At 42.3% G+C, this 15,902-nt stretch overlaps 2 protein-coding genes across 3 annotated transcripts in view; one reads left to right on the top strand and one right to left on the bottom strand.

The window, feature by feature from the left end:
• Positions 1-15,902, top strand: part of LOC135497378 (metabotropic glutamate receptor 3-like) — a 209,424-nt gene that overhangs the window by 171,985 nt on the left and 21,537 nt on the right. The window lies entirely within an intron of this gene.
• On the bottom strand, positions 8,798-11,630 carry LOC135497379 (uncharacterized). Its single transcript, XM_064787233.1, has 2 exons — positions 9,444-11,630; positions 8,798-8,988 (listed from the first exon to the last, which is right to left on the bottom strand). The coding sequence occupies exons 1-2, from the start codon at positions 11,365-11,367 to the stop codon at positions 8,798-8,800; spliced, it is 2,115 nt and encodes a 704-aa protein (XP_064643303.1). The 5' UTR covers positions 11,368-11,630.

Genomic DNA, 15,902 nt, shown 5'->3' with positions numbered 1-15,902 from the left:
CGCGACCACCCCGCCAACGCGACCACGATTCTTCGGTCCCGAATGGTTTCCTCTCTAATTACCATTAAGAGACCCCCGCTAAGACGACCACCCCGGTACCCCGATTGCGACCACTGGCTTGGCCGGTCCCAAACTGAAAATCAACCCCGCTAACCCGACCACCAGGCCTAATTGCCGTAATCGGTCGCGACAGCGGCATAGTAATTAGCAGCTCGCTGCCAAGCTTTGTTGAGACGGGGACAATGGCCATGGGAATACATATGAAAACAAAAAATACAATGTGATTTTGCAGGTATGATCAATTGTATAAGTGTAAATGAATAAATAAACTTTCCTTTTCTAACGTTTTCAAGTTTGTTTTCATTACTGAGCCAGTTCAGTACCAGACATGCGCACTCAGCAGCAGCAAAATCATGTGATTTGCGTGATTTGCATATGAACTCTTAATAAACGGCGGGTAGTTTGAAGACCACACTTATGAAAATAACAAGCTTGCGAGACGTTTGAATGTTTTATGATATGGAGAACTTGGTTGATTTACTACAGTATCATTTTATATTTCTTTAAATATTTTGACTGAAAATAGACTTGATTAAAACTGTAGCATTACTCAACTCATCTTCTCAGGTGTGAATTGCTGATGAATCTTGGAACTCGCCGCTAATTTATTTTCGCATATTTTCGGAGCAATTAACGGCTCTCTTAATTGACTGTTAATTAACTCTTAGGTTCTCACATAAAGATGATTACAGATACCGAAGTAATTGATGAGCATTGATAGATTTATCTCATATCATCACTTGTCACTCATCTTATCACAATTTCGCACCTCTAGACCGATTTTAGTATAAAAGGGGGTCTTTTTTGGAAGAAAATCATACCACCAGTGAATTCTACAGAGACGACATGGCTACGATTAAGAGAAAACCTAGAGAGATGACTATCAAGGAGAAGGTCGAACTCATCAAGAGCAGCGATGGCAAGTCACAGAGAGCCTTGGCAGAGATGTACGGCATTGGCAAGACACAAGTCCAGGGGATACTGAAAAGAAAAGCCGAGTGGTTGTCATCATATGAAGATAACGTCCAAGAAGACAGGAAGAGGTTGAAAGTCGGGACATCACAATTCCAAGAAGACGTCGACCGCCTTACCTACCAGTGGTTTAAGCGAGTGAGAGCAGCCAACCTACCAGTGAGCGGTCCTCTACTTCAAGAAAAGGCCAGGTCGTTCGCAGTCTCCATCGGCAGTGAAGAGTTCAAGGCGTCCAATGGTTGGCTAGACAGGTTCAAGGGCCGGCACAACATCAACATGGCAGCGATATGCGGAGAGAGTGGTGCGGTCGACGATGATATCGTGCAAGTTACAGCCAACACCGTCAGACGATGCTTTCGAAAATCGGGCCTAACAGACGAAGCGTTAGATGTCGACCCCGAAGAAGACGTCCCTTTAGCAGACCTCGTGGCCAGAGTCCAGGTGCATCTCGGCACAACCGATGAAGGCATTGCCGACTTTCTGAACTGCGACGATGATCTTCAAACGTGCGATGATGATGTTCACGATATCGAAAAACGTATCCTTGAGGAGTACCGCCAACCGGGGGCAGACGAGCCGATTAGCGATGACGAAGATGATGAGCCAACCCCCAGCACGAGTGACGCCGAAACGACAAAGCCGCAAATAACGTCTCTTCGACAGGCCTACGACGCAATGGAGGAAATCAAGTCGCTGTTCCTCGAACGAAATATGGATACCGTATCGGTATACGATGTACAGACTCTTTTATGTGAACAGTTAGTAAATGCGCCAAAACAGTAAAAAATTCGGGACTTTTTCAGTGTTGTAAGGGACTAATCTTAAAGACTTGCCTTGGTAAAACTGATGATGTGCTAATTAGCGCTGATGTATTGTAGTCTTAATTGGTCTGTGTAAATAATCATAAGTGTGAACTCCGCGGTGCAAAGATGTGAATAATTGCAGGTGCAATCTTTAATTGTCACAATTCTGTAACTTTTGTCTTGAATAAAATGATCAAAAGTCTGTTAACCATTATTGTTGTACCGTTTAAATAAAAAGGTTAATTCAAATAAAATATATTGTCTTCTTAATTCATTAAATTACAAATAAAAACATAACACAATAGAAAATATGTTTTTATTCGCAATAAAACGCTAAGTTATGCAAATTAACATGCGTTACGGCTCACGTGGAATCATACGACAAGTTTACTTCAATCGTCACAAACAGTCGGGTACATGAGGGATGATTCACCAAATTGCCCGCAAATGCGTCACGTCGGGCAGATAATGAAGCTTTGTGGATAAAATGAGTTACAAAATTACCTTTTCTAACTCATTCTGAGAATGTAACATGTAATTTTATCGACGAACTGTTCTTGCGAGGCATGATAACAAAACTTTGGAGCGTGCATCATCTCAATCAGGCAGCGTTGCTATGGTAGTACAGCGTACACACGCCATGCAGTCGGCAATTTTGGCGGGAAAAATAATCATGTATTTCGTCTGGGGATTCCCAACTTCGCTAACACGACCACCCCGGTAACACGACTACTCCGACCACGGTCCCATGAGTGGTCGTGTTACCTTGGTTCCACTGTATATCATTGCTGGGGCGGCTGGCGGAATCAGGCCGATAAAATTGATATACAAGAACACAACAATATTGATTCATATTGGTTGAGATGTTTGCTGTAATAGGAAGGTGGAATGCGGGAGGTAGGAGTATGATGCAACCTTCAGCTGGCATAGGCTGATGTTGATGTTGATACTATTTGGCTCTGTTATTGCTGGGGGCCAATCTCTGCAGGCAGAGTCAGGAAGATGAAATTGATCATAATAAACTTCAGAATTGTCAGTTCATTTTGTTGGGTTTTGTTGTTACTGAAAAGTGGGAGGAGGATTCACTCCAGGTGGCCTAGGCTGATGTTGATGTTGCTTGATCTTGATAAGACCGTTGGTAACTCAAACTACCTCGGTCAATATGCATGACTAAGTGTAAGGTCAAAGCAAAGCAAATTTCGTGAAATAAATTGATTGTTGTTACGTAGATCCGATCTTCTTCACAATACCAGTAATACGAATCGGAGGCGGTGACCGAATCATGCAGAAATATTTCCGTGCTCAGATCAATAACCACTGCCTACGCTTGTAGATTTCACGACCCCTTGAATGAATGACAAGGCGAGATTCGGCCATCTCGGCACGTTCCGCCCAGGCTGGTCTCCTTGATTTGAGTCCCACGTGCCCTCGGCTATACCACGGCCTCCTCGAGGCAAATCGCGGAGGACCTCCCACCAATACCATGTCCTGACGAAGCCAATAAACACAGTTAGTTAAGGCTGTCCAGAACTTTCATTGTGATGACTACATCCACGTGAGTACTCTAAATGTCTATAAAATGTTGCTTTATTCAATGGTTATCAGTTGCTCCAAGCAAAGCACGAGAGGCAATGACCCATGTGGACGAATTAGTGGAATCATCAAGAAAATAGTCGGGGGTTTTTGCCATCCCTACGAACTACAAAGTAGATCTGCGAAATGCACGAAGATCTTTGGTGCCATCGAGTCAGTGCTAAATAATTCACACGACACCTGTGAGTGACCTGTCATGCTCTGTGCGGAGGAATCAGGAAAGGTATAAAAAGTCGACGATAAAATGCAATTACATACTAGGCGAAAACTACTTGGCCAATTTCTACAAAGTTTGGTTCTTCAAAAACCTACAGTACAGTTATTTGGCACCCGAGAGGATTTTCACGTTCACGAATGTATGTACAGTAGAACCTCTCTATTAAGGACACCTTCGAGACTGGCAAGTGCTGTCCTTAATAGAGAGGTGTCCTGATTAGAGAGGTCAAATTGAATAGAATACAATTTGGGACCAAAACTAGTGTCCTTAATAGAGAGGTTGTCCTTAATAGAGGGGTGTCCGCTAAGGGAGGTTCCACTGTATTCGTGTACGCTATGAATTGATTTTGACAATTGATTTTGACAGTTTCCGCTCGGCGCATATTTCCTATTTCTGAATAAATTTGTATGAAATCCAACTCAGGTTATATCTTTTTTTCATGACTGTATGTCTTCTCATAAATGTGTCAAATTTCGTTCAACTAGAAAAAAACGCCCCCTGTCCAGACCATCCCCCACCCTCCACCCAAATCGACTTTTTCCAATGATTTTTTTAAAACTTGATTTGCAAATTTCTATGGAAATTGGGTTGGGTCTCAAAATCATATTGAAGAAATACCAAAAATTGAAGAAATTATAGCCCATCTGGCCTACTTCTTGCACATCGACCGAAAAAGGAATGTGACATTTACCCAGCCTCTATCTGGGTGATGCATAACATCACCCTGGGTGATGTTGTGCAGGGTGATGTTATGCATTCGTTTCGCTATTGGTGACGGGGTTGTCGAATCGACGGACGTGGAAATGTTCACGGCCAAAAAAAAAATGGCGGCCGTTCATCTGGTTCACCAGCGCGACTTGAAACATCATTTGGCAGCTATTCCCGAAGTCGAAAGGGCATCTTTAGTTGCCAAAGGACGGGAAATCAAACAAAAATATGTGCGTTTAACAAATAAACATGATAAAGGTGCCGAGGATTTATTCGCCGTGCGCGGTCGTCTACGGTATATAGCAGAAGTACCATGCTACGATTTGACAACCTCGTCACCAATCGCGAAACGAATGCACAATATCACCCAGGGTGATGTTATGCATCGCCAGATAGAGCCTGGGTGATATTGTGCATCACCCAGGACGACAATACCCCTTCAGCGGCACTAAAGTACAACAAGCATCACAGACGCGCACTGATGCAACGCAATGGGCGATATGAATAAAGACTAGCAAATGCTTTTACTTCCATTTTGTACAGAAAGGCCAAGTGTAAATGTACATGGAGTTTTAGATAAAAGCATTTGCTAGTCTTTATTCATATAACCCATTGTCTTCAAAGTGCTTGTAATCCTTCTGTTATCTATATCATCGCCGACAAAATCGCTTTGTTATGGCTGTATTAAGAATTGGTAAGATGGGCTCCCGGTGCCTCAAACACATCCAATTAACAATCATATTTACAGATGCTTTGAGTATTGACTGGCAAAGGGCAATGTCCTACTATGTCTAGCAATGTCTTTGAAGCCGGCATCCCTTGCAGGAGTTCACTGTTCTGTTGTGATTTAATGAATAGTCATTGATGCATAATGCGACTCACTTAATACCAACTACCGAAGAACCTACCTTAGTGGGCACCTCTCTATTAAGGACACCATCTTATTAAGGACACTAGTTTTGGTCCCAAATTGGGTCTTTCCATTCAATTTGACCTCTCTAATCAGGACACTTCTCTATTGAGGACAGCACTTGTCAGTCCCGTGGGTGTCCTTAATAGAGAGGTTCTACTGTACTCCGGTTTCGCACGCCTAACGTCCACTGTAGTAAGCCAGTGTATGTGTACATTTTGGTAGGCCCACGACGGGTGATTGACCTTCAGCGTCAATGGCAATAGTGGCTTGAATAGAATGCCTATTAGAAATATGCACTATGTAAAGATCTGGCTGGACTTCAGAAGTGAGAAACAGAGTATATAGATTATTCATGTACAGTGGAACCTCTCTATTATGGAGACCCTCGTGACTGACAAGTGCTGTCCTTAATAGAGAGGTGTCCTGATTAGAGAGGTCAAATTGAAAGGAAACAACCAATTTGGGACCAAAACTAGTGTCCTTAATATAGAGGGTGTCCTTTAATACAGACGTGTCCGCTAAGGGAGGTTCTACTGTAGTTACTATGTGAGCTTACTCCAGGACTGTTTAACAATGTTTGACTTCTCATATGCACTATCATATTTTGCATAGTATAATTACTTGCTACGTAAGTGTACTCAGGAGTACGGTGACACAGAGAAGAAGAGCGTCCGTTTGTTATCGGAAGATCGTGAGGCCAGGGTAACGTTCATGCTCTCAACAAGCCTGAAATGATCACGCTGTTTCTACAGAAATGTTTCTCGCTGTATGAGCTGGCGAATAAACGCAATGCGCTTTGAGAGTGTAGTACTGAGCGTAGCACTTACAATAATTTTGTCAAACTTGTACGTATAACTTGTACATGTATATTCAAATTCAAATTCAAATTCAAATTCAAATAAACTTTATTGTCACCATATAAAAGGTTATTTACATAGGTATATGACATATAAAGTATAATACATGATGTATACATTCCTACACAAAGCTAACCACTAAAGAACTAATAAGACATAAAACAACTAGACAAAATCATGACATCATTAAACAAAATAACCAAGTTATTTTATCAATTTCAAAATTTTCCATAAAAAGGCACCCACGATATGACAAATATTTGTATCATTCCCCAGTAAACAATAGTTAAAAATCTGTTGACTCCCAAACTCCCGAAATATACCATTAATTAAATTTAATTCTTCTAGGGCTTGAAAACGTATTGCCTTCAGATCAGGCTGAACACATTCCATAATGACATGATACTCAGACCCGATCTCACCTGAGTTACACAAAGAACATAGCCTTCTTTCCCTCGGGATATTTTTTCTTCTCCCAGACTCAATATCAAAATCATGATCAGAAAGACGGACCTTAGAAATAGCTCTTCTAAACAGAGTGTTAACCAATGAGTCTAAATACCGTTCTCTTCCTAAGTTGACCTTCAGAGAAGAATACAACTCCAGCTTACTTTTGCTTTTAAGTTCATCCATCAAAGCACACTCTAACAACTTCCTAATCTTCACCCTTATTTTCCCCACAAATGACTTATTTACAGAATCTAAATCTAAATCTACCAAGTCAATTCCTATCAACTTCAGTAAAACAGCTGGGAAGTCGAAATAGCTGGAGATGCCAACTTGCAAGTTCTTAAACTCTGCTCTCATAGCTAATTGAGCTAACTCATTATTCATAGATATAATATGATTTATAAAATTTAAGACCGATATTAAAATAGTATAAGATAAAGGAAGACGCCCCACCTCAGCCAGAACGGCAGCATTACACGTTTGGCGCCGAACTCCCAAGATTGACTTACAAAATTTCACATGCACCAATTCATGATCAAAACGTCCACAAAATACCTGTTTTCTAATGTGAGCAACTGTAGGCTTACGAAAAACATAAGCACCCCATACCTCAGAACCATACAAAAGTTGTGGTTTTATAAGAGAATCGAATAAACTGAGCAGAGTCTTTACTTGAGTACCCTGGTAAATATTAAAATGTTTATTCAACTGATAAACTGCCTGCTTTGCTTTAATTGTTAATGTCCGCTCTGCTTTCTTAAAAGATCCATTACAAGAGAACATAATACCAAGGTACTTGACAGATTCAACAAACGCAATCTGTTCATCACCAATTCTAAGGGAAAGACCCTTCTTGAACCTTTTATTGAAACATATTGCCTTCGTTTTCGATATATTAACAACCAACCGCCAGCGCTTGCAAAAAACAGACACTTTATCTAAAGCTCTTTGTAAACCTTTCGAACTCTGAGATATATATACGTACGAAAGTGAATATCTTTCACTTAGAATCTTGTTGTAAACAATCAGCATTTTCGACCAGGAGACGCACACCTTGTGTTGTGAATTTTCTAATGCGCTTTTACTATTGGCCTAACATAGCCAATTTTAGATTTTCAAACTGTCAACATACAATCGTCTCTACACATGAATTGCTCCCCCAAGGCGAGTCCACAGCATTCCAATCAGTCTGCGGCGAAATAGAACTGGGGAAGATCTCGAGCAGCATTGACATTTCCACTGTCAACCTGCCGCTGTCGGCTGCAGAATCTTGGCTAATTACCATAAAAACACCATCCATCACGAAGTCATAAAGCAGTGGTTCCCTAAGATAAGGCACGGACGAGCGGCAAGAAATCTTAGGTTAAAGGATACGAGGTACAGTTAAGGTTTGTGACAGTGCTGTATACATCAATCTTGGGCATGCTAGAATAACAATGGACACGCCGTACGGCTAAGAATACGAGGAGAGGTTTCAAAGGTGACATTTCAATGAGAAGATATATTTACTGTCTGAACTTAGTTAGATCAACACATGTGTAGGGGAGGTTACTCTAAGAAAAGATATTTACAATCTGAGCTTAGTTAAATCAACACATGTGTAGGGGAGGTTACTCTAAGAAAAGATATTTACCATCTGAGCTTAGTTAAATCAACACATGTGTGGGGGAGGTTACTCAAAAAATATATATTTATCATCTGAGCTTAGTTAAATCAACACATGTGTAGGGGAGGTTACTCTGAAAAGGAGATATTCACTGTCTGAGCACAAAACAAGCCTTATTTTCCAAACTGGAGTCTCATCACGTTTACTGACCCCTTTATAATGAACCAAATTAGAACACTCATGGTCCTCCCCAGAATGGGCCTATTGTCTCTTGAGCCTAATCCCTCGAGGTAGTCGAGCATTACAATGGATCGGAGATTCAGCTGTTACATCGATTCGATTTTCTTTGTTGCGGACAGTAAACGATTTCGATGCACTTTACACCTTTCCAGAAATGGGGCGCTGAGTGTCCGAAATAGTGATGTCAAAAGGGGAAACTAGGCCTTATGGTGGAGGGACAAAGGAGATAGTCATGGTTGACCAACACAGTTGAATGCCTTTGATGACGGACAAGGGGGAAAAGTTAGTTCCAATGTAAGCCACCAATTTCGGGAAGCATGTATACGTGTACACACTTATAAGATTCTTGTAAGAATGGATGTACTAAACCTCCCGCTGTCAGTTTGTGTGTTCTGGTTGTTCATCTTCACCTTTCATCACTGCCAATTCTGTATAATGACTCGGCACTTCCTTGAGTCCCCTCTTCTGTTCTCTCCGGCAGTAGCAGCCTAACACTGCGACCAGTAGGAGGACGATCAGGCCCGACAAGATGCCTGTCACTGTCGTGAAGGTATCTAGCGAGACAAACTCTGAAAAATATATGACGTGTTCCGTGAATGAGATTAGGGAGGTTAAGGGAGTTTACGAGAACGAGAGCGACTTGAACATCTCTGCTATAGAGTGGTATAGGGAGTTATTTCTTTGAAGTTATTTGACGAAAATATCCAAATTGAAAACTTTGATAAATCTGGGAATTAACATTTAACATATTTTCACTGAGATTTTGAAGATGGTATTCATACCGAAATATTCATTATTCCATTATTAAGTGAGAGAACAAAATGTGTTATGGAAAGAAGACATCGATGCAAAAGGTTCTATTCCACAAAGTGTAAAATGGGGGCCGAAATGTGACAGATGAACCTATTATATTTTGATCATATTGGTTTAGCCCAAGGCGAGCCTGACTTAGAAAAACTCATCCCCATGGAATTATTTTTGTCGGTAGGGCCTCTAATCTCTGCCTCTTAGCCACCTACCATACCTTCAGGGTTCCGGAAATCTCCGTGCGCTCCACAATGCGTGATATCGTCAGGTAGTTGCCCAATGTGCTCCTTACCCTCCACCAGAATCAAAGCAATACCATCAGCCGAATGAATCTCCTGGTGACAATGGAAAAACCAGTATCCCGGATTGTCCGCCATGAATTGAATCACCGCATAACCGCCAGAGGGCACTATGACTGTATCTTTCACCACCGGGTTCGGATTAGCGTCGGGTATGGAATCGAACCAACTCGGGTCAGCCCAAGTCGCGTTCGAACAATATGTCTCGCGTGCTGGTAGTTCGGATCTGCAATCTATGTCTGATGAATGCGTCACGCTCTTCCCGGTATCATTTAGGACCCCGTACCCGAGTTTTAGAACTTCGAAGAAGTGACCATGAAGGTGGATTGGGTGAACTGACCCTGCACCTTGCCCAGCGTTCAGGAGAACAATACGCACCGCTTCTCCCTTCGCCACTTCTAAGATATTTGTGCATCGACATACGGTATCTCCGCCTTCACAGTGGTCGCATTGGCTTGCAATTTTGCCTGTCAACAGGGGCGGTTCGTGAGGCATCTCGAACACTCTCGAATTAACCGATCCTCCCAGGTAAGCCGTCCCTTCGTGTGGGTAGGCGAAGTTCAGGAAATAGGTTGAATAATTGACGTTAGGCGGTGCCACTGGCATCACTGGTTTTAGGATTTTTGCTTGGTCAATGGCAATGCATGTTGCACGAGGTTCCAACAATTGAAAGTCCTGCATTGGGCAGTTGAAGTATACGCATGATCTGTTCTGGCAGGGTGAAATATCGCCATCTTTAAGGTGGTATTCAACTGGGCCATCCTTGTAGTGGAGGATGCCCTCAGCCAGGATTGGTTTGCCACTTATTAGGATCCTACCAGATATTTTGTAATTTCCAGAAACCCTCGATGTGTGAATTATGACGTCATATGTCTCGCCTGGGTAGATCAGGAGCGCGTCTGCGTCAATTGGTATCATGTCAATTCCATCACTGGCAATTATAGTTAGGTTATGTGCCTCGATTGAAAAACGAAAAGGAAGCAATGCCGCGGCGTTGATGACGCGTATCCTCACAATAGAATCTCGCGTGACGTCGATCCGTGACAGAGGGGCGCCATTGCTCTTGCCAGTCCCGTGATCGAAATAGCGCCCCCTGCCGTTAATGAGGCCGGAATGGACTTGATACCAGCCGTAACTTAGACCGTCTCCACCAGGGGGCGACACATACTGAACACCGGCATGGAACAAGCCGTATGTCCATTTTGCAAATGAAACCCGCTCAGTGTCGAAATGGTTAAAATCTGTCAATATCATGGTCCTTGTTTCATCGGAAACGTGCGCCTCCTCGCGGCGATGAACGACAAATGCTCCGTATATCCCCATTGATCTCTGGAACTCAACGTGTGAGTGGTACCAATGTGTACCGGCAGGATTTGCTTTGAATCTATACGTAAACGTCCCCCCTGGCAGTATAGGCCATTGTGTGATAAAAGCCACTCCATCCATCCACGGGGTTCCTATCTGGTGTATACCATGCCAATGCAAGGACAGCATCTCTGCGGGGAGCTTGTTTCGAACATGAACGATAACTTCTTGATTTTCGTACACAGCAATCTCAGGACCTGGGGAAGTACCATTTATGACGTACACTAGTTTGTTTTCTGAGTAGCCATCAGTTGTAATGACGTCATCAATTGCCACCGGATCTGTCGAGATGCTTGTATTTACGAAATAAAGCTGTCCATCAACGCCTTGTGTGAGGAATGATGTCTTTTTATACGTCATTGTCATTCTCGCTTCGACAACCAACCAGAACTCGCAACGTGTGTCACGTGATGTGCACGTGCATTCGCCATATTGGAGAACAGTGGAAAACAGAAAGAAAATTGCCAATAACGACATGTTTGTTTCTTCATCAACTGCCTGGTGCGTGGGGGAACTTGAATTGAAAAAGTCAGCCTCTTGCTTGTGTGTTCACAACTGATCAGCTATTTCACTATGTCTATAACGAAACTACCCACCTGCTTTCTGTAACAGACTACTTTCGTCACACGAGTATCATACAAAATTTGATTTAGGGTACACTCTCTAAGTTTTGGTCTGGAGCTCCATGTCATCTTAGTGATTTGGACTGTAAATGCGGCATTTTAGTGTACACGGTACAAGTTTTCAATACTTTGGTATCGTATTCGTTCTGTTATCGCCATATATTCAGGTCAGGTATTGAGTTATCTCATTGTTGGCATACTACATTGCTATGAATAGGCCCGTCACTTATAGCTGACGGGTTGAACAAACCATCCCGAGATAGGCCGAAGCTGAATACTCGGGAAATCAATTTTTTTCGGTGTGGATTTGGGTCTTCTACTAACCTTACGGTGCCTGCAGAGCTTGGCCTTGCTTTCGGTTGTGCATCGGAGTATGGCGATCAGCTACCGGTATGCAGATGAATAGTCAGTCAAATAATGCACATCACGGGCATTCCCGAGTACACGGGTTTGTCCATTAGCAGTCTCCCTTTGAGCGGAACCTGAAAGGAATCAGGTCTTAGTTTGATGCATTAGATGACTGTGTCGATTCTCCTGAATCTTTCGAGTATCTTCCGAGCCCACAAAACCATGACACTGTGAACTTTATCGCGTTTTTGTAGGTCGCCTGGATGACTGAACTGGTACACCAGAATAGCGACAAAGCCTCTGGTCTCCCGACGAGTCGAGTCAATGACTTGAGAACAAACGAAGTAATTTGAAATTGATTTAATGCGATTAGAAAACATGAAAGAGCTTCTGTCTCAAAGACTAATTAGCTAATTAAAGTAAAAATGACTTGTTGGGGAAGGATGGAATGAAAGGGAGGCTTCCCAACGATAGACGTTGAAGCTTCGCTGTAAACCGTTATCTTATATCGAGGGAGTCAAGACGCGAAATTTGATGACGTAAATGTCGTGTGTCGCATTGCCTAAAACAAGAAAACGCTTCGTCCTAAGATATTGTATGACACTCCGCCGCGGAATTTCGTTCCATTTCCCGTACGTATGACTGCCGAAAGAGGTCACACCGTTATTTTGCCTACTTACCTAGCATGAAAGGAATTCAAGCCTAGCCCAACATACGGTATTTTGGTCTTTAAACAAAGCCCGCTATGGCATGTCGCCGCTATCTGATGTCTTACCAAAGGGTTATAGGGCAAATTTCGATTACGTCGACCACCACGAACGGCTTCATGGGGGTCGATTATCCTAAACTGGCATGGCTTAGACAAATGAACGTAACGATTCGCGTGAGAAGTTGCATTGTCGTACTGCTTGAAATGAGAAAATGTTTTCGTCTCAATATTTTGTATTAAACACCGCGCGTTTGTTGGCGAATTCGTATTATTATTCGTACGGTTGACTGTCGAAAGAGAGAGACTCAAAACCAGTTAAAGTTTTAACAACACTCTTATCACCCCGCCTCCTCCCTCGATCCCCTTCGGCCCCTTCTGTCACTTTCTGACGGAGTTTTCGGAACGTTACTCTCACTCTCGAAAAGTCTACCCCGAAAAGTCAATCCATTTGCGCAATTGCTGACTGCCAGCGCACGCCTGAAGCACTTAGAGAAATTCGAGTAGAGATCATGTTTTTTTTTACTTAATTGCCGCGCACCAGGAAACAAAAATGACAGATGGATTCCGTCGGTTTATTTTTATGTTTAATGGCGTTTTAGACACATGTCGATGTGAGGCATTCTAAATATTTTTGCAGGTAGAAATTGCTGAGAAAAGGTTACGTTACGGTTGCGGGGAAAAAGTTCTGAGTTTGTACTATAGTGCTGAATTTGTAGTAGAGTTTTGTGCGCAGAAGAAGAGTCTTTCAATAACGTGTCAGGCAACTCGGGAACGTATTGTTCCAAGATCAAAGCCACCACCCGTTTCGAAAGACGCGCGTTGGAACAGAGGTTTTTCCTCAAGATAATAATTATAATGATAATAATATTTTTACATGAAAGAATAAATAACAATAAGATGAAGAGAGAAAAAAGAGAAAAATGTAGTGGATTGACTTGGAGTCGAACCCGTGACCACCAGACCCAAAGTCCAGTATTCTAACCGTTGAACCACCAGGGCTTACATGTCAAGGTCGAGATTTCCTTCGCGTCTTATAGCCAGGCTATGGCGTTATGAACCTTGTGTGAAATAGAGCGACATTTTTATTTCACACAAGCTTCAGATCACCATGATTTTGAACTGGATTCGTTGAGTATTTTTGTGTGGTTGTCACTTCGATGGAGGGCCCATGCCAGCAATAAATTATAGTTAAGTTGTCCCAGATTTTAATACTGGTATTCTAATGTCGCATAAAAGCAAATTGACGGGTTTTTTGCGGCTCCATATTAACATTTTTATAAAGTTGTTGATATTACGTCGATCTAATAATTTCAACATTTGCCAATTCTCAAAATTATCCAAGCGCACTCTGCCAGTTTTTTAAACCATTACAGGATTAAAACTAAGTTGCAATAATCCTGTCACAGACATTGTCAGGTTGCCTTCATAAGCATTGATCGAATTTGAGTGAAATCAACCGAATTTGATTGGAATTCTCTTATATTTTAATTTCACGTTATGTTGATTGACTTGCTCGAGTTAGCGCAGCTCAATGCTTTGTAGAAAGTTTATGCATGACGCCATAATTTATTCACTGGTGATGATGTAAAGAAGAGGTTTGCTCTGCAGAGGCTAGCGTATATATCAGCCTCTCTCCTTTCCGTCAGACACGCCAGCCCGTTGGACCAAGCCTAACCCCACCAGACCAGATCACATTGCTCATTGCACGTCGTGAATGACGTATATGTAGGTCTCGTAATGACGTAGTATAATGTACATCGAACGATACCAGGCCAGACCAGGTTACATTCGTACGTGTTTACACGGCAGACCAGTCTAGACTTATCCGGATCTGGATGGGTGAGGTCCCGAGTGAATGGCCTTAACGGCGGTCATCTTGGAAGCCATCTTGACTTCTCAAATCGCCCAAGAGTGACATGGTGTCACCAACCAGTTTCCAAATCGGTGCCCTTTACACAATCCGATAATCAATGGAGAGAAAAACGAAACACATCTTGCAGGTCGATCCTGCTACAATACTACTTTGGAACGGATATCATGTCAGTGCAGCCCAACGTAAATCTGGCATCAGAGACGTTTCGATTTTTATCCGAGAGCGAGGACAAGAATGAGGTGATTTTCTGTTCTCAGCTAGTCGTTATCTTGTCGATTGTTTTGTGTCATTGTTCCTCGGCATAGCAGTTATTAAAGGGAGACTATAGACATGAGGAGGGGTTAAATTCGCCATCTTCAGGTGACTAATATGCTCAGTGAGGGGACGCGTCCAGTTAGATTCAGCACTGAATATATTCCTCGTACAAGCGTGAGTAGTTTCCACGTACTGTGAGATGGGAGAGACCCCTATTGGCGACTTTTGTATCTTTATTTTGCCTACCTAGCTGCTGCATATAGAGTCACTTTAATGCCAACTTTTCATTACATGTCTAACAACAGGCGACACATCATCCTGCCTCGAAATGCCACCTCATTTTTGTTCTCGTTCTTGGACTCAAATCTGATCCAGCCAACGTAAGCAATTCGCAATTATAATTTAGCCTTTTATATTATGCGTTTTAGTCTCCATCATTTGCCCTGCTCTTTCTTACCCGCTGCTGCTTTCGCCAATCAGATTCTCTCTTATTATTTTGCCATCAGAAATCAATACCATTTATTGTTATTTATGTTATTTATAGGATGAGATGCAGAAGCCCAGCTGCGACTATCAAATGATGCGGAATCTTCGTTCAAATCTCGAAATGGGTTTGACATGACGATGACCCCTTTTAAAACATAGGATTTGAGAGTGGCAACATAATATAGAAGTCGTAATAGCATTTCCCATGCGCATTTGCAAATTTGTAAATATTCTTTCGATTGTCACACATGATGTGTATTCATTCCAATTGTTTGCACTATTTGTTTGTGTGGTTCAAAAGTAATATCTATTTCAAAAGTTTCGTCACAAATGGCCTTCAGTTGGCACGGTCTCCAATTCAAGACAAAATTATTTCATTCGCAGCGATTTCGCTCGTGCACAACTGATCGTGGTGATTACTTTTGCAGTTGTTCAGGCTGGCAGCAGGGGCAACAGCGTATTATGTAATCACCCGTCACCACTTCCTGCGAAGACGACAACCAAAATTTGTTATGCATGAGCGATATCGCGTACGAAGGAATGATTTTTGTCTTTGTTCGGACACCGCGGTTAAGAGACGTTTTATCTATTTCATCGCCTTTCGTCATTAGGGCATTTCGTTTCGCGAATATTTACTCTCCTGAAAGTGGTCACGAGATCTGAATATCGCGAAATGTGACGTGAATGATACGTGTAATTACACTCCTAAAAATAACGG

Source organism: Lineus longissimus, chromosome 12, assembly GCF_910592395.1.
Source record: "Lineus longissimus chromosome 12, tnLinLong1.2, whole genome shotgun sequence".
Taxonomy (NCBI): Eukaryota; Metazoa; Nemertea; class Pilidiophora; order Heteronemertea; family Lineidae; genus Lineus; species Lineus longissimus.
Note: the sequence above shows the minus strand (reverse complement) of the source record. Positions and strands in the feature narration are given on the sequence as shown.

Excerpts from the sequence above, each read along its gene's own strand:
- LOC135497379 (XM_064787233.1), bottom strand. The coding sequence starts at position 11,367 with ATGTCGTTATTGGCAATTTTCTTTCTGTTTTCCACTGTTCTCCAATAT. Across the intron at positions 8,989-9,443 it reads AGATTTCCGGAACCCTGAAG|AGTTTGTCTCGCTAGATACC; the intron begins GTATGGTAGGTG and ends TATATTTTTCAG.